The sequence below is a fragment of the Aethalodelphis obliquidens genome, unplaced genomic scaffold, assembly GCF_003676395.1.
Source record: "Aethalodelphis obliquidens isolate GAN/ISIS:26980383/991018 unplaced genomic scaffold, ASM367639v1 scaffold69, whole genome shotgun sequence".
Lineage (NCBI taxonomy): Eukaryota > Metazoa > Chordata > Mammalia > Artiodactyla > Delphinidae > Aethalodelphis > Aethalodelphis obliquidens.
In genome coordinates, this window is record NW_020838013.1 from 3,000,524 (window position 1) to 3,019,140 (window position 18,617).

General features: G+C 52.6%; 2 protein-coding genes across 4 annotated transcripts; both read left to right on the plus strand.

The window, feature by feature from the left end:
- DPF2 (double PHD fingers 2) lies at nucleotides 1-13,493 on the plus strand. Of its 3 annotated transcripts, XM_027090800.1 has the most exons (12): nucleotides 63-163; nucleotides 1,011-1,079; nucleotides 4,650-4,810; nucleotides 5,189-5,296; nucleotides 5,623-5,786; nucleotides 6,631-6,723; nucleotides 6,903-6,981; nucleotides 8,549-8,686; nucleotides 8,814-8,942; nucleotides 9,094-9,206; nucleotides 10,082-10,163; nucleotides 12,195-13,493. In XM_027090800.1, the coding sequence occupies exons 2-12, from the start codon at nucleotides 1,021-1,023 to the stop codon at nucleotides 12,269-12,271; spliced, it is 1,203 nt and encodes a 400-aa protein (XP_026946601.1). In that variant the 5' UTR covers nucleotides 63-163; nucleotides 1,011-1,020; the 3' UTR covers nucleotides 12,272-13,493. The 3 variants fall into 3 exon arrangements, with proteins under 3 accessions (XP_026946603.1, XP_026946601.1, XP_026946602.1); XM_027090802.1 differs by lacking the exon at nucleotides 1,011-1,079 and having other exon boundaries at nucleotides 1-163; XM_027090801.1 differs by lacking the exon at nucleotides 63-163 and having other exon boundaries at nucleotides 175-1,079.
- A 1,674-nt stretch (nucleotides 13,494-15,167) lies between these two features.
- Nucleotides 15,168-18,617, plus strand: TIGD3 (tigger transposable element derived 3). The gene is made up of 2 exons (XM_027090290.1): nucleotides 15,168-15,882; nucleotides 16,824-18,617. The coding sequence occupies exon 2, from the start codon at nucleotides 16,840-16,842 to the stop codon at nucleotides 18,253-18,255; it is 1,416 nt and encodes a 471-aa protein (XP_026946091.1). The 5' UTR covers nucleotides 15,168-15,882; nucleotides 16,824-16,839; the 3' UTR covers nucleotides 18,256-18,617.

Below are 18,617 nucleotides of genomic sequence, written 5' to 3' on the forward strand. Positions count from 1 at the left end.
GCTCGCTCTCGGGCGCGCGCGCACGGGCGGCGCCTGCGCAGAAGGACGAGGAAAGTGGTTCCCCGTGCGGCCCCAGCGCCTGCGCGCTGCGGGCTCCGGGCCTCTAGGCCTGAGGGAGAGGAGCCGGGAAGATGGCGGCTGTGGTGGAAAATGTAGTGAAGCTGTGAGTGGTCGTTTCGATCTCTCCTAGGCCGGGAGGTCTTGTAAGGGGCCTGGGAGCAGGGGGCGGCATGGGAAGGGACGAGGCGGAGAGAAGGACGTGCCCGGGAAGGCATTGTTGCGACTCCTAGTGGGGAGGGCAACAGGAGACTCCAGAGAAGACGTTGCGCTTCTTTGGAAACTTGTGGAGGCCCTGAGGGTGGCCCACAGGAGCCCCTAACGGGCAGCCTCCCTGTGGGGCTATGCGGTCTGGGCGCTGCCTTCATGCTGAGGGTTTCCAGAGTATGGCGCCCTTGTTGCGTACGAGAGACGGTCCCGCGTTCGCTCCCGAGACGTCTCAGTCCGGGGGAGCCGGGCAGAGGGCGGACCCGGGAGTGGCCCGGCCGCCGACCCCGTCTCATCGGCTGCACGCAACCGGCCCTGGAGGAGCGGGCTCGGCAGCCCTGGCGCTGTTAAGCACTCTGGGCTGTTTTATTCTAAACAGCCCCGTGATGTTCCGGGTGGCGGAGGGGGCGGCGGGTGGTCCTTGAGTATCAGGTACCCGAGACCAAAAATATTCTTGGGAAGAATTTGTTGAGGAGCAGATACAGAGGGAAAGAACTTCAGGGAATAGGGCCTTTGCGCCGCCCAATCCCAGCCATCCAAAAGCGGGCATTGGACGGACGCGGTCCAGGCCGCCCTGCCGCCCAGAGGGGCATCTAGGCCGTCCGTCTTCGCTGTGCAGTACTCTTGGGCTAGGCAGATTTCGAGCAAGGTTAAAGTTAATGGTTGTTGGGTAAATGGAGAATGGCCTGTTAGCTGTGAGTTAAAGATGCCTTGGGACTTGATGTAACCCAGCCTCCTCCCTGCAGAAGAATCTGAATGAATTTTGCAATGGGTTCATGCCCCCCGTGGGCGAATACAGCAAGCTCCTTTGATGGGTAAGTTTGGCTGGCTGCAGAGGTAGGAAAATTGAGAGCTGTCTGGGTGTCTAGTTTTGGATTTTGACTGAATGACAAAGTAAAGGTTTGGGAACTCTTCTAAAGGACTCAGCTTCTCATCTGTCTTTGCGGTGGGCTGAGCCCCACTCTTCCCAAGAGCCCTTTTTAAGGGTACATTTGCTTCTCTCCCTCCCCCTGCCTGGAGCCTTTTCTTTGAGAATGCTTTCCCACTTCCATTAAGCTAAGTGCCTTCTCCTTCTCCTCTTGTGGGTTGTTGTTGTTTTTTTTTAACTTGCTTTCAGCTCCATCCTGCTGCCTCTTTCAGCCACCCCTCCTCCCAACGCTATTATCTTTCTCTCTGATCTGCCCACTCCAGTTTCCCCAGCTCTCTCTTCAAGCTGACATTTCCCTCAATTTAGGAATGATGCTGTTGATCCTTATATAGTTATCCTTCCTGACTCAGATGTTCTTTCTTTGTTTCCCTCCCTTTCTCTTTGTTGACTCCCCCTGTCCCATCGTAAGGGGAGGTTTTACACAGGTTTCATGCATCTCAAAAAAGAATCTAAGCTTCTACTTTGGAAACCTTACTGTACTGGGGGAATGTCAGACTAGCCTAGGTTTAAGCGTTATACGTAGTGAGATTCTTTATGTTGGAAGACTTTCATCGGGGAAATAGGGGTAGCAGCCCTTTTGTGTGATGTTATAAATGAGGGTTTGGCCATTTAAGTAGAGCATGACTTATTTCTCTTTAAAGAACTGTAGAGATCGTGAGGGTCACCAGCCACTGGTTCCTGAATACCAGTAATGAGAAACCAACTTTCTCCTCCTCAGTTCTAGCTGTAGAGAGCTGTGGACCACAGTGAATACATTTCCCTACAGAACTTGCCCTTTAAGAAGGGACTTGCCGGCTTCCTGTACCATATTCTCATCCTGGAAAGAGGTGCTTTTCTGGCGCTTCTCTTGACCATGGTGTGCCTAGTCTTCTGACAGCTGAGGTTATACATCGAGGTCAGGACTACTAGCTCATCTTTTCTGACTTGCATTTTGTTCTGGGAGAAGAATTTCCCTGTTTATAAATTTTATGTCCCTCCCAAACGTGGTGTCAGAATTGAAACGATCTTTAAGGGGTCTTACTAGGGCAAAATAATGGTGTAAAATAGCTATGTTTGCTGACTGGTTTTGAAATCCTCTGAGTTAGGTAACGAGATCTGGAGAATGATGTTACCTTGAAATTTCTTGAAATAGGAGCCTTAGATTCTTAAGAGATCTCTCTCATTCTCTCTTGCTCGTCAGATCCTCTCTTCCTCCAACTGGTGTTTCATTCTCAGCTCTCTTACTCACGAGACAGTTTGCCCCACCTTCCGAAATCCCACTTAACTCTCAAGAGCTCTGATAGAACATCTCTCATCCATCCCCCCCAGCTGTTTCCAGCTTCCTTCTTCTGACTTTGCAGCTCTCAGCCTGTCTAGCCCTTCCTTCCATTTGACTTACAGTGTCAGTGTCAATTCTCATCAGTGGAAACAAAGGAGCTGCTGCACTCAGCCTTGTTTATCCAGTTTTCCTCTGTTTAGTGAGGACATGGCTGCCTCCTAAAGGCGAGCAAATATGAACCTGTTCCCTTCGCTCTACTGTCCAATACAGGATTCATGCCTACCTCAAATTACAGTCAGTATGGCGTGTTGAATCAAGCCAGGCTGTCTTGTGGTGTCACAAGATGTGTGTGCAGTGTGTGTCTTTTTCAGCTGCTGGGAATGTGCTGAGCTGTGCCTAAGTGGTCTATTGTGGCTGCCCAGTGAAAGCCCCCCTCAGATTCCAGAGAAGGGTTTGTTGCTGTAGCTTGAGTTATGGACATAAACAACAGAAGACCTCGGTTCAGCTTCTTTTGCTAGGAGTCTCCCTCTTGTAGAATATGTCAGAGCTTATCTAGTTCAACCTCCCCAATCAATAGCATAGGAACCTGAGGTCCATGTAGGTTGATTAAATGTCCACATTTATGTGGTGACTTGCAGCCAAGCCAGGTCTTTTTAATCCTTAGTCAAGATGCTTCAGACACCATCGTGGGTACTGAGGATATTGTGGGAAAGAAATCATCTCTGCCCTCATTTTGTTTATTTTGAGATTGATTGGGTATATAAATGTGAATATAGTTAAGGTTCCCGTACTAAAGTACTTGTTAAACCCTGAAGCACGAGAACAAGATTGGTTCTATATGCATGCTTCTTAATTTATTTACTTTTATTTTTGGCTGCATTGGGCCTTCGTTGCTGTGCGTGGGCTTTCTCTAGTTGTGGTGAGCCGGGGCTACTCTTTGTTGCGGTGCGCGGGCTTCTCATTGCGGTGGCTTCTCTTGTTGCAGAGCACAGGCTCTAGGTGCACGGGCTTCAGTAGTTGTGGCTCGCGGGCTCTAGAGCGCAGGCTTGGTAGTTGTGGCGCACAGGCTTAGTTGCTCTGTGGCATGTGGGATCTTCCCGGACCAGGGATCAAACCCGTGTCCCCTGCATTGGCCGGTGGATTCTTAACCACTGCACTACCAGGGAAGCCCATACATGCTTCTTAGAACCAGATAACTCCTGGCACTGTGCAGTTTTGCAGCTTTTTAAAGCACTTTAAAAAATCAGATTTCAAATTGAATCTTTTGAGTCCAAGAAGTTTCTTTCCTAAAAAATTTGATGGTGTGAGAATGGAGAATGTCCTGGGATAGGCCTTTGAGCAAACAGGTTTTATATCAGTGTAATGGTACTCAGTAGAAAGTAGGCTTCGAGAGTGTCCAAGTATTTTCTGATGTTTTCCATTTATTGTAAAATTAGTATATAGAATTAGTTGGCTAAACACCTAGTTTAAAGTTAAGAAGATATAAAATGGCACATAGGAGAAAGTCCCCTAGTCACCTGGTTTTTCTCCTTGGAGGCCTACAGTTTCTTTTCCACCAATTGGCTACATAAATGGTGGCATCCTATAACACTGCTCAGCCCTGTACCTTTTTTTTTCTAGTTGTCTTGGAGATTGTTTAATGTTAGTACACGAAGAGTTTCCTTTTTTTTTTTTATGGCTAAGTAGAATTTCATTGTATAGATAGTTTGTATAGATAGAGTTAGTATAGAGTTTGCTAAATATAGTTCCATAAGTCTCCCAGATCTTTTTGAATTCTTTTCTCATTTGTAAAAAGGAGCTGACCTCTGCTCCTCAGAATCCTGAGGGTTAAGAGAAATAGCATCTTGGCTAGCACAGGGTTATACTCTTGAGAGGCACAGAATGAACATTATTTTCTTCCCCTCTTTGTGGGTTAGATTAAGGTCCGCTTAGACACATGATGAAATCCTGTGTTCCTGACGGTAATTTATTTGTAAAGTACCTTTCCTCATAATGACTTAGTAAAGGGGCTTGGTGTCCCGTGAGGCAGAAATGGTAGCAAATGAAAGCAGAGTGACACTCTCCAAGTCCCTTGAGCCTTCTAGAGAAGCAGATGGCAAGTGAAAGGGATAGCTCAGCACCAGCCCCCCCCCCACACACACACACGCACGCACACACACACACACGCACACACACACCTGATCTTTGTCTTTCCTGCAGCCTTGGGGAGCAGTATTACAAAGATGCAATGGAGCAGTGCCACAATTACAACGCCCGCCTCTGTGCTGAGCGCAGCGTGCGCCTGCCTTTCTTGGACTCACAGACCGGAGTAGCACAGAGCAACTGTTATATCTGGATGGAAAAGCGACACCGGGGTCCAGGTGAGGGTCCACTCAGGAGCACAAGGAGGAAGAAGCGTCCTCATCTTAGGTGATGAGCAGCTGAAAGGGTTTTCCTTACTGCTTTCCACCCGTGGATGACTATAGTCTTCCCATGATTAGAAGCCCAGGGAGGATGAAGCATCTTTGTTTTCTGCAGGCTGCACTGCTGAAGCTCTTGTTGGGCTCCTGGAGAGCTATGTGTTAGCCAAGGCCTCTGAGCTTACATCTGTTTTTCTTATCCGCACCCCATCCCCAGGCCCTCACTGTCCATATTCCTCCCTTGCTCTAGAACTCAGTCAGGGCCTACTCATGCAGAAAGTGTTTGGTATTATTTTCTAGGGTTAGGTCTTGACTTCTCTCTCTTTTTCCCTTCCACAGGATTGGCCTCTGGGCAGCTGTACTCCTACCCTGCCCGGCGCTGGCGGAAAAAGCGGCGAGCCCACCCTCCTGAGGATCCAAGACTTTCTTTCCCAACTATTAAACCAGGTAAAGCACACTCCTCCCTGAGCAGGGGCATAGCCTGCTGTGTAGTAGGAGGCCTGCCAATCACCTGTTACGTACCAGGCCCAATGCTAGATCCTAAAGACGCTAAAATGAATGAGATGTGATTCCTTCTGTAAAGAACTCAGTCGAATAGAAGAGACAGGTAAACAGATAAGTTATGGTGCCAAGTGAACCACGGTGTCTTGGTTCCTGGGCAGCCAGAGACCAGAAGACAGTGACTGGCTAGTGGCTGATCTAGCAATGTATACACCCGGAGAGGTCTGCTTTCCGCCCTTCTGAGCCTCGCCTCCTCCTGGCCTTGCCTGCAGACACAGACCAGACCCTGAAGAAGGAGGGGCTGATCTCTCAGGACGGCAGTAGTTTAGAGGCTCTGTTGCGCACCGACCCGCTGGAGAAGCGAGGCGCCCCGGATCCCCGAGTTGATGATGACAGCCTGGGCGAGTTTCCTGTGACGAACAGTCGAGCACGGAAGGTACAAGATTAACACTGTGGTTAAGGGAACTTTGATGGAAATCAGTCTCCTCTTCATCAGAGGCCACCCAGTAATCAGAATAGAAGTAGAAGCTGTGGGGCTGGAGGCAGCCACCTGGACTTCTGTTCCTGCTCCATTCCGTAATGAGAACTTCATTGTTACCTTCCAGTCTTTCCTGCTCCTTTCCTTCTAACTACAGACTCTCGTTCATCTTCTGTTGCCACCAAAGTTTTTTGGTGCCTGGGGTTACATGGGGGATGCAGACCTGGTCTCTGCCAACAAGGAAGATAAAACTGTACATAAAAATAATAAGAGCTAAAAATATGCCAGGCACTGTGCTAAGTGCTTTTCCATCATCTTCTCCAGTCTCTACAACCTTATGAAATAGGTATTGCCCATTTCACATATAGGGAGACTGCAGCAGATCAGTGAAAAAAAAAAAAAACTTCCCACCAGGCCACCCAAGTAAGCAGGAAAGCTCTAATTTAAATCTGGGAAGTGAGGTGTCGGAAGGGAACCACCACTAACACGCACCTAAGGTGGCAGATCGGAGGCAGGAGAGGCCACAGCTACTTGGGGTATCAGGGAAAGTTTTATGAAAACATGGGGTTTGATTTAGCCACTTGGAGTTGATGGGAAAGGCATTCCAGGCTAGGGGAGCAACATGAAGAGAGGCGCAGAGGAAGGAGAGCCCAAAGCACTGAAAGAACAGCAGTGAGGAGTGAGGCTGGAGCGGAGGGGCCAGGTCACAGAGGAGGTTCTGGGCGGCCTCGGCCAGTCCCATCATGGGGGAGCTTTTGGATGTTCCTTATTTCTGCCCATCCTAATCTTCCTGTCCACTCAGCGGATCCTAGAACCGGATGACTTCCTGGATGACCTCGATGATGAGGACTATGAAGAAGACACTCCCAAGCGTCGGGGCAAGGGGAAGTCCAAGGTGAGGGGCCAAGTGCTGCCTGCAGCCTGGGGGCTCAGGTAGCCTGCAGAGTCCCACTGTTTTATTGCTCGTTGTTGCCATTTTCCCTCTTGAGTGAGATGAGCAGCCAGCTTCCGGGAGAGTCTAACTCCTCAGGCCTAGACACCTTATTAAGGGCTTTTTTTTGCTCTTCTTCACAGGGTAAAGGTGTGGGCAGTGCCCGTAAGAAGCTGGACGCTTCCATCCTGGAGGATCGAGATAAACCCTATGCCTGTGACAGTGAGTGCCTCACAAGTGGGTGGGTAGTCCTTGCCTTGGACCCAGCTCCTCAGGAGATGAGAGGAGGGGAGGTTGTGTCCTTGTTCAAAGTGGTAAAACAAGCCTGGACTCTTGTCCTGCCTGCTGCCTGGTTCCCTCTGAGATCCCTGAGAGGCCCTGGCCTCCGCTACACGGTGGGTGAGCCCTGCATGCTCTGGGGGAGATTGCCGTCCTCGGGGTGGGGGTACCCGTGAGGGGCACACACAGCAGGCAGGGTTGGCCTCAAATAGGTGGCATCCAGGTCTGCTGGCCCCAGTCAAGTCAGGGCCCCAGGAGTCCAACACTGACTTTTTCAATGTCTGTGCTCTCTCCCCCTTTTCTCTCTCTTGCCCACTTCTGTCCCTCCACCCTGGGAGCACCATCACCGCTGGGGTTTCTCTCTCGTTTGCTCCGCTTTCCTGCTGCTGCCGCACCTGTCTCAAGTGTATCAAGGCCTTCTTCTCATGACTTTTCTTTCTGTCTTTCAGATAGTTTCAAACAAAAGCATACCTCGAAAGCGCCCCAGAGAGGTAGCTCTCTCAACTTTTCAGACTTTTGGTTTTCCTATCCCTTTTTCCCTCCTCCCTTGTTCCTGCCTTATCATCTGTGATGCTAGTCGTAAAGTCTCTGGAATGGCATGGGGACAGGAGCAATGGGCCTTCTGTGTGCTCCGCTCCTCACGGTCCTGGAAGCTGCCTTTACCACTGCTTGTCTCCCACAGAGTTGCTCCTAGGGCTGCTCGGGCCCACTGCATGGGGTGGCTTCAGAAGCATTATAAGGAACCCGTTACAAACAGATCCCTCTGCTCCCCCTTCCCCAAAACAGACACATAGTGGTCAGCTAACGTTCCCCACCGTCCCGCCACCCCCTCCTCCCATCCCTTCCCTGTTCCTTTCCTGCTGCCCCCTGCTCTTCTTGGTATCACTGCTCAGAACTGCGAGATGCCTCGTGGGGATCTGCTTTCCTTGCTGGTTGGGGGGTGGGGGGTCGGGCAGGGCACTGATGTGGGAGTGTCTTTGAGTTTCTTTGGGAGACAGCTACCCCAGCAGACTCAGTTGGTAGGTTATCCCCAAGAGATCCACCCCCTAGCTCCTTTATTTGGGCAGAGATGGGCTATGTTATATATGGAGTAGCATAAGCCTCCTTCATTTACTGAGAGGTAAAAAAGTTTGGAGTCTCTGCTACCTTTCTTCCTTCCTGCCATATTGCAAGACTATAGAAATTTCCTCTCCCTCCTGACCTGGAGCTCCCCAGACTATTCCCAGGGCAGGCGGTGATGGGGCAAGGGCTCAGCCTCCCAGACAGCCTACGTGGAGGAGTAGAGGTGGCCGTGGGCTGGAGTTTAGTAGGGAGAAGAGCCATGGAAGCTGGAGAGCCCCAGGCCTGATGTTCCTGGCCACGGGGAGGCGGCTGTCACTAAAGGCCTGTCCCTGAGCAGAGCTGATGGGGGTGATTACCTCTGCCTCAGGTGGAGCCCACAGCTTAGAGGGGCAGGGATGTGGCACTCTGGGATCCTGACACCTTTCTCTGCAATCTTCTCTGCGCTTAGTTTGTGGAAAACGTTACAAGAACCGACCAGGCCTCAGTTACCACTACGCCCACTCCCACCTGGCTGAGGAGGAGGGCGAGGACAAGGAAGACTCGCAGCCACCCACCCCGGTCTCCCAGAGGTCCGAGGAGCAGAAATGTAAGCTGCTGTCAGAGGCGGGGCAAACAGGCGTTGGCCTGGTTATGAAAAGCCCTCCCTGCAGGGATGTTGAGAGACCCAGAGGCCCACATGGGTATCATGAAAGTTCTTCCCTTTCTCCCTGTAGCCAAGAAGGGTCCCGATGGATTGGCCCTGCCCAACAACTACTGTGACTTCTGCCTGGGGGACTCCAAGATCAACAAGAAGACAGGACAGCCCGAGGAGCTGGTGTCCTGTTCTGACTGTGGCCGCTCAGGTACCTCCAACCCAGGGCCAGGGCAGCCCTAGCCGGCACCCAGTCCCCGAGGGGCTCGTGGCTTGCCAGCATCCAGCGGCTGTCACAGTCACCCAGGTCACCTCGCTTCTCCCCGACCTCCGGCTGCCTGTTTCACTCGCTCCCCCCACAGGGCATCCGTCCTGCCTCCAGTTCACCCCCGTGATGATGGCAGCCGTGAAGACCTACCGCTGGCAGTGCATCGAGTGCAAGTGCTGCAACATCTGTGGCACCTCCGAGAACGATGTGCGTGTGTCGTCCCGTCCCGTCCCACCCCCGCCCCCAGCACGCTTCTGCTCAGCTTCTACTGTACTTTCCACCCGTGGGAACTTTGATTTGTTGGGCAGGTGTTCACTGAGTACCGACTTGGTGTCAGACACTGTTTTAGGCAATAAGCACGCTAAAGGCAAACAAGGTCCCTGCTTTCGTGGGGTTTACGTTCTTGCGGGAACAAGCAATAAGCAAGGAAGTGGGTGACGTTTTTATGCTCTTCCATGAAGAAAGTGAAAGCAGTAATGTGGCAGAGAGTAACTAGATAACTGATTCAGATAGAGACGCCTTTTCTGAGGAGGTGGTGTTGGTGTTGAGGTTTGGGTGATACAAAGGAAACAGTTCAAGATTTGGGGAGAGAGTATTCCCAGGAAAGAGTAGCCAGCAAAAAGGCCTAAAGGTGGACACACTGGGTGGATTGAGGCCCCTGTGGCCGGCTGGAGCCCTCCTGCAGTGGGAGAGCAGGTAAAAGATGAGGCTGGAAGGCGGGTGCCATCAGCTCTGAGAGTCTAATCAGGAGTGATGTGGTTTGTCTTACGTCTTAAAAAGGTAACTCTGGCTGCTCTGTGGAGGACAGATTGGGAGGGAACAATGTGGAGGCCATGAGATCCGTTAGGCGGCTGGTGGCGTCCAGGTGGGATGACAGTAGTGACTCTGTCTGGGTGGAAGTGGACAGCAGTGATTTTCTGTCCAGAGGGTCCCATGTCTGTTCTTACTGCCATCTATCCTGCCCCTCCTGGAATTAGCAGTCGTGTCTGCAGAAGCCCTCCTTCCTACCTGTCCTCAGCAGCCCAACTGAGGCCCATTAGTCATTCACCTGCCCCCTTCCTCTTCCTTCTTGCCTTCTCTAGGACCAGCTGCTCTTCTGTGATGACTGCGATCGTGGCTACCACATGTATTGTCTCACCCCGTCTATGTCTGAGCCTCCTGAAGGTAGGTTTCCCTGATCTCTTACTCAGGACAAGTATTTTATTAGTAACTTGGAAAATCGCCTGTACGGTTAAGTGAGTTCTCGTATCAGTGATACATTCTTTCAGATTAGGGAGTAGGCACATTGCCTTCACTCAGTTCAGAGTGCTTTCCTAGCACTGCAACTTTGAGGCTTTAATGTTTGTACATTATCACCAGATAACATTTACAAACACAGAAAATCGACAGCCTGAGAGAAAAGAGATGCTGAGCAGAGAATAATTACCAGAAGGAGAGATTTGTTTTCCTCCAGCAAGTCTAAGAAACTCAGTTCGTAGCTTGTCTGACGCAAGACTAGTTTTAGCACTCCATTCTCGACAGATGTGAGCGTTTGTTTCTGCCAGTGTGGGGGAGGGAGTTGAACCTGGAGCCTGAGTGGGTCACTCTGGCCCTCCAGCAGTGCTTAACGATGCTTCAGGTTTATGGAAGGTCTTCGACAAAACCAGTGGTGACACCAAAAAGTGGCTGCCTCGCCGCAAGTCCTCTTCCAGCCAGGTGTCTGTGCCGAAGCCCCTCCTTTATAGAAATTCAGAAGCTTACTCAGGAGGACACAAATGCCTAGTAGCTGTTACTGTGACAAAGGACGTGGGCCAGCATTACAGGCAAGAGAAGGTAGCTCACTGTCATGTGGGCTGACTCGTAGTGTAGGTCAGACTGCTGTCACCCCCTAGAGAAGGAGGCCACTAACAAAGTCTGAGGTCCTGCCGCAGCTGCAGGGGAGCACTCGGCTTTTTCATCTGTCATCCCGCGTTTATAAGTTTCATCTCTCATGCCATGTTTGAGGAGAAGTAGTGTGTTTGGGGGGTTTTTAACCATAAAATACCAATTCACAGGCACAATTCTACATTAACTGTAGAAAGGCTTTCCTAATGACGTGCTGTCAGACACTAAGGTAGTGGAGGGTTGCAGGCAGCTCGCGGGGGGGCCCCGTAGAGCCATCAGATGGTCTAGGCTCTAGGTCAGGGGTTTGCAAACTGTGACCCTCTGGCCAAACATAGCTGCAGCTAGTGTATATAGCTCACAAGCTAAAAATGACTTTTACATTTTTAAAGAGAGTTTTTTTTAAAAAAAAGATATGGCTGAGACTGTATGCGGCTCACAAAGCCTCAAGTAGTTAGCGCTCTCCGGCTACTTACAGGAAAGCTCATCAACTGCTGCGTGTTTACCTTTGGGTCAGAAAGGATCTTACCTTTTTGAGAGTCTCATATCTCTGAAGAGCTGATAAAAGCTGTGGATTCTTTCCCCCAGAATAATGTTCGAATACACGTATGTACAATTATGCTTATAACTTCAAGGCATAAAGGGCTCATTTTCTTTCTCAAAAAAAAAAAGCATAGAAGAATCCAACCATAGCAAATATTAATAAACAAGGTATGAGCTAGTTATTTTTCTCATAAGGGACATTATTTCCTGTTTTTCTATGAAACCAGACTTGGGTCACAACAAGTTGGGTCATCATAGTTGGCCCCCTTTCCTCTGATTGGGTCCTCAGCCTCTCTCAGGCACCTAGTGACGGTGGGGAGCCCTTCTCATCTTTCCGTGGTCTTCGCAGAAAGCTGTCTTATGTGGAATCAATATTGGTTTCTCTAGAGCCTCTATTCATGATCTTTATTCTAACCTTTGGGGCCATGAGAATGAAGTGTGGTTCTTCTGTAATCACAAGTTTACAGCTTTTTAAAGCTTTAAAAAAGTTATATCTACCCAGGTCCCCTTTAGTGATTCTGATTTAATAGGCCAAGAGGGCCTGGGCATCTATATTCTGAAATAGGCCTCTAGGCGATTATGTCTTATATCTCCATTGAGAATTATTTTTCATGATATTTGAAGACCTAGAGTTCCTCCCTGCTCAGGATAACTGTGAAACTTTGCTACTGCAGAACATCTCCCATCCTGCCTGTAGCCAATCCTGCTACTGGAGGTGAGGTATGGGGAGTAGAAGAACAGCAGATGAGGATTGTGCGGGGCCCCTCCTAACCCCGTTATGCTTCTCTGCAGGAAGTTGGAGCTGCCACTTGTGTCTGGACCTGCTGAAGGAGAAAGCTTCCATCTACCAGAATCAGAACTCCTCTTGATGTGGCCACCCCCGATCCCCCATACATCTAGGGCTGTTTCTCTCCTGTGTTTCATACCCACCTTCCCTTCCTAATCTCTTTCACAAGTCCAGAGAACCTCGGGGAGGTCGTGCCAACCTGCCTTTGGCAGCAGCAAGCTGAGGTGGCAGCTCTGACCGCCTCTGGCCCCAGGCCCTCAGGGAGAACGGAGCATCACACTGCCCCAAGGCATACCTGTGGGCCCAGCTTCTCACTGTTCTCCATGAAGTGCATTCACTCTGTCTGCCTTGGGCCCCGGCCCTGGTATTCACAGCGTTCAAACCGTGTCCTCCGAGAAAGAGTGGGAGAGCAGCTCACTTCTCTCAGCTCTGCCTCCACTCTGGTCCCCAGGGTTTTCCCTTCCCCTGGAGGTGAGCCAGGCTGGGGCCTCTGCCAGAGCAGCTGGGAGTGAGAACTGAGCAAGCTTGCAAGAAGCTTCCGGTGCCCTCTGTGCTGCTTAGCCTCACAGCCTCCTTCCCCCAGAGTGGCTCTCTGCGGCTCTCTGTTCCTGCTACCCAGGATCCTTTGCCTGAGCCAGGATGCTCTTGGTCACCCTCCTGGCTCTATCCCATTCCCACCACTCCACCCCAGGGGGAGGAGCAGCTTCACCTGATTGTTCCTGTGCTTGCCTGGCTCACTGTCACAGGCCCTGGTCTCTAGTGACTGAAGCATTCCCCACCCTTGTTATTTCCTGTCTTCTGCCTCCCCGCCTCATTCCCTTTGGTTTTGTGGGGAGAGGGGAAGCATTAGGGGGCCAGGCCAGCAGCTTGGGGGCCACAGGGAGATGTTGGACAATGTGCCTGTTTTTTAACTCGATGAAAAAGCCTACCTCCGAAATCCCCTTTTAGTTCTTCCTGGACCTGGGCATTCAGCTCCTGCCCTTAACTGAATTGGGAGCCTCTGCCTCCTGCTCTGTGTATCCTGGCTCCTGGGTGGTGGGGAAGCCACATAGACATCCCTTTCTTCCCTGGCACACTCGCTAGCAGCTGGTAAGGTCTTTGCACCCTGATTCTTCAGTTTTCTGCCTGGTGACACATTAAGTAGTGGGGCGGGGACAGTCCATGCCAGGACACCCTGGAGTGTCCTTCCCCTTGGCTGTGGGAAGGCCCTAATTCACTGTCACTTTGGAGTTGAGGTGTATTTTTTTTTTTTTCTTTAGTTCCTGTATACTAAGCATTAGTACAAATAAACATTTTTACACAGAGCCCTCTGCTGGATTGTTTATCTCCAAACTCCCTTTCCTGGTTAAGGCCACTTCATCCTAAATCTTCCTTAGGACAGTGGCTTTTTTTGTTTTGTTTTGCGGTACGCGGGCCTCTCACTGTTGTGGCCTCTCCCGTTGCGGAGCACAGGCTCCAGACGCGCAGGCTCAGCAGCCATGGCTCACGGGCCCAGCCGCTCTGCGGCATGTGGGATCTTCCCGGACCGGGGCACGAATCCGCATCCGCTGCATCGGCAGGCGAACTCTCAACCACTGCGCCACCAGGGAAGCCCAGGACAGTGGCTTTTAAATGTTTTGAAGCATAGCTTTTACCCCCAATTAAAATTTTTGCTTAAGCTCAATAGATTAAGTTGATATAAAATTGGGTATTTGTTTAATTTCTTATGTAAATTAGATTATAACAATTTTTTTATAAAGAACAATGAAGTTTTGATTAATACAAAATTTGGGTTAAAAAATAACTTTAAAATCCTGTTTATTTCTGTATTTTTGTTGGTTTGGAGGAAATTCTGCTGGATTTGTATATGCAAGTGGTGACAGGTTTGTAACAGCTGACCTGGCGATTTCAGATACTTAAAAATAGGTCCGGAAGCTTGATTATAATGACGGGAAAATTAATGACATCATAGTGAAACACATGAAACCTTTCTGCACGAGTAATGAACATGAGCAGAGAGATACCTCAGCCTTGCTTGGCTGACGTACTTTCATTGTATGCAGTGTGCATGAACTCAGCCCATAGCGCAGCGCTACAGCCTTCCTCCAGGCATATATACGTGCACAAAAATGAGTTTCCTTTTCCTGCAGCCGTTTTAAAGATTTGAATCAGTTATGAACCCCCTGAAGTATCTTTAAGGTTTTCTGGGACAGTTTGAAAGCCACTGTTTCCTACTGAAAGGTGTGGCCTGGGCCCTTGTGTTCAGTTAAGTACGCAGGGTGCTCTAGTTTGGGAACTGTGTTAGGGACAGCACAGCCCCCATCCTCATGCCTTTACATGGAAGTAGGCCTGGAGCAGAGGGAGGAAAGCAATGAAATGATCCTTGGTGGTTCAGTGGTCTAAGGCGAGAACAGATAAAAGGAAAATGTAAGAAATGAGGATGCTGATGAGAACACTAACAGGCATAAGTGAGAGGAAATTTGGAAAGTTTGCAGGCGGTGGATTTAGGATGGCATACAGAAGGATGGAAGAGGGGTCAGGATTGGGATGGGAAGGGAAGCCTATGAGAAAGCAGACTCATCTGTGGCCCCAGCCTTCCAATCAGAGCTGTAAAGGGAGAGGAAAGGAGGCTAGATCTGAATGGGGAGCACTAGACCCCAGGTTAGAAAGTCTATATTTGATTGCAAAGAACTGAAGGCTACCAAGGAAGGGAATAATATTAAATCTTGGGGCTTCCCTGGTGGCGCACTGGTTGAGAGTCTGCCTGCCGATGCAGGGGACACGGGTTCGTGACCCGATCTGGGAAGATCCCACATGCCGCGGAGCGGCTGGGCCCATGAGCCATGGCCGCTGAGCCTGCGCGTCCGGAGCCTGTGCTCCACAACGGGAGGAAAAAAAAAAAAAAAGAAAAAACTAAATAAAAATTAGTCTTTGGGACTTCCCTAGCTGTCCAGTGGTTAGGACTCTACACTTCCAATGCCAGGGCACGGGTTCAATCCTTGGTTGGGGAACAAAGATCCCGCATGCTGCGTGGCATGGCCAAAAAAAAAAAAGAAAATTAGCCTTTTCTCACCCTAAACCAGAACTGGCCCCAAGCAAGTAGTTTATTGTAGCCGGGCTGATAGACGTGAGGCCCGTGCTGTCCATGGTAACATGTTTTGCGTAGCTCAAAACCTTCCATTTTTTAAAAAAACACTCAATGAGGGGTATTAGACCTGTTTGGCAGATGAGGAAGCTGCCTAGGGTCACGGCTAGGAAGACCTCCGGCGTTCACGCTGCCCAGAGTCTCGTCAGGCCCCGAGGGCCGGGACGCCTGAGGCTGGCGGCGCCTCCAGGACTCCCGCCGCGTCCGGGATCCGCCTCGCCGTCCCTTAGCACTGGAAGCTCCGTCCCCCGGGGGACCCGGCGACCCGCCACTTTCGCGATGCCCAATGAGACTTAGCCAGGGGCGGGATGGACGCCACCGAAGGCCAATCTAACTGGGCCGGGGCGGGGCTGAGGCGGTGGGAGCTGAACTGCGGACCGCGGTCTTCCCTGTCTGGAGAGGGCCCGGCGCGGGCGGCGCGCTCGGGGCCCTGCTGTGCGCGCGCCCGCCACCCGCGCAGCCCCTCTGTCCGCTCCGCGCGTCCCTTCCCTGCTCTACCGTAACCGCAGGGATAGGGGCTCGGGAGCCGGGCCGGGGCCGGGGCGGGAGCCGCGGGACGAGCGCCTGAGGTGGGTGCGGAGCGGGAGGCGGGGAGGCGGGGAGGCCTGGAGGCCCGGCGGGCGGATAACTGGGTCCGCCCTGCCGACGGACCCCGGGTCACCGTGGGGAGAGGCCGGCCGGGTTGCGGAGCCCGACTCCCGGCCTGCCTGGGTCCCGGACGCGCGTCCCCGCGCCGTGGTACCCCTCCCTGGCCACGACCCTCCCGGCTGAGGACACCCCGCCCCTCTCGCTGCCCGCGGCCTCCTAACCCCTCTGGCCCTTCGTCGCCTGTGCACCTGCCCTTTCGGCCTTGTGCTCCTACTCCCCCTCCAGGCAGGACCCTGGCCCAGCCTTACCTGCTCAGGACCCAGCACCAAATTAGACTTGCTCCTTCAGCCCCCAATCCGTCCCTCTTTGTCGTCTGTACACCTGTCACCTCAATTCTGTTCATTCACTCCACCACCCTGCCCCGAACATCTTCATCTACATCCAGCCTAGGCCATCATCCCCCCACCCCCTCCCCCTCTCGGGGATTCCTCCCGCCAGCTCTGATTATCCCTACACCTGCCCCACTCAGCCCCAGGCCCCCTGTCCTGGCCCGTCCACTCTCCTTTGTTGCCTCTGCAGCTGTTCCCTCAGCTCTATTCATCCTTCTCCCCCAAACCCCAGCCCAGAATCCCTTCTCCCTCTGACCAGGGGGCCACTTCCTCTGGGCTCTGTTCTGTCATTTCTCCCCATCAGTGCCCAGCCCACTGCTCACTCAGCCTGGCCATTTCCCTTCCTTTCAGCCCAGCCCTCTCACCTCCTGCTCAGGGTACCCTCACCCTCTTCCAGCTGGTCCAGTCTTCCCTGGCCTCTCCCCCACACCAGCCTATCTCCCAGCCTCATATGTCTCTTTTCTTACTGACCTCCTCTCCCAACACGAGTGGCCTCCACTGTTGCCCCCGCTCGCCGTTTCCTCCCCACACAGGTGCTGTGGAGACACCATGGAGCTGTGCAGCAAGAAGAAGCTTCACGCCCTGTCCCTGGCCGAGAAGATCCAGGTGCTGGAACTCCTGGATGAGTCCAAGATGTCCCAGTCGGAGGTGGCCCGGCGCTTCCAGGTCTCCCAGCCCCAGATCTCCCGCATCTGCAAGAATAAGGAGAAGCTGCTGGCGGACTGGTGCAGTGGCACGGCCAACCGGGAGCGCAAGCGCAAGCGGGAGTCCAAGTACAGCGGGATCGATGAGGCTCTGCTCTGCTGGTACCACATTGCCCAGGCCAAGGCCTGGGAGGTGACGGGGCCCATGCTGCTCCACAAAGCCAAGGAGCTGGCCGACATCATGGGCCAGGACTTTGTGCCCAGCATTGGCTGGCTGGTCCGCTGGAAACGCCGAAACAACGTGGGCTTCGGGGCCCGCCATGTAGTGGTGTCTCCGTTCACCCCTGAGCTGCCTCCCCCAGCTCCCACGCCCCAGGCCCAGCTGCCTCTTTCTCTTAAAGATTTCTCCCCAGAGGACATTTTTGGGTGTGCTGAAGTGCCCTTGCTGTATCGGGCAGTGCCCGGCAGAGTGGGTGTGTGTGATCGGGTACAGGTGCTGTTGTGTGCCAACAGCAGGGGCACAGAGAAACGGCGGGTGTTGGTCAGTGGGCTCCAGGCTGCCCCAAGATGCTTCTTTGGGGTCAGCAGTGAGGCCCTGCCCGCCTCCTACCACCCTGACCTGGCCATCCCCTGGTCAGAATGGTTGGCACAGTTTGATCGGGACATGGGGCGGCAGGGCCGACAGGTAGCCTTGCTGCTGGCTGCCCGAGTGGTGGAGGAGTTGGCAGGCCTGCCCGGGCTCGGCCACGTGAAGCTCTTGCCTCTGTCCGCTGCTAGCACCACGCCTTCCCTGCCCAGCTCCGTGGTCCAGGCCTTTAAGGCCCATTACCGGCACCGTCTGTTGGGCAAGCTGGCTGCCGTCCAGAGCGAGAGGTCTGGTACATCGCTAGCGGAGGCCGGGGCAGGCATCACAGTGCTGGATGCTCTACACATGGCAGCGGCGGCCTGGGCCAAGGTGCCTCTCCAGCTCATCGTGAGCAGCTTTGTTCAGGAAGGGCTGGCTCCAGGCAAAACGGCCCTGGCCCCGCACAAAGCCTCGGAGATGCCACCCGTCCCCGGTGGGCTGAGCCTCGAGGAGTTTTCCCGCTTTGTGGACCTGGAGGGTGAGGAGCCTGTGTCTGGAGTGTGCAAAGAGGAGGTGGGCACCGAAGACCAGGGTGGGGGTGGAGAGGACGTCTTGGAGCCCCTGCCCACCAAAGCCGACGCCCTCCGGGCTCTGGGCACGTTGAGGAGGTGGATTGAGTGCAAGGGCAGCGGCCCTGAGCTGTTTGCAAATTTCTACGCCTGTGAGGAGGAGGTGGAGCGACTCTGCTGCCTGTGAAGGGCCCTTCCAGCCGGAGCCCCTCCTCTCCTGTTTCCCATGGAAACGCCCTCGCTCAGAAGGCAGATTGGGGGCTGGTCTCTTTCCCGTGGAAATGGAGCTTTTGTGAAAAGCGTTGAAGGGAGACAAGTTGGGAGACTAAGTCTAAGCTCTGAGCGAAAGTTCTCCAAGCCCTGAGAAGAGGGTCTAAAGATGGGGTGTCAGGGAGTGAAGCTAGGCTGCATGGTTTCTGAACCGCTGTGGAGTCAGGGACCTGGGAAGGTGGAATTCGGGCTTTACAGACAGGCCGATCCCTTGAATTCTGTGTTAAAAACAGTTCTGCTTCTGGAAATAAAGTTTTTAATCAGAAAAGAGGCCAGGGT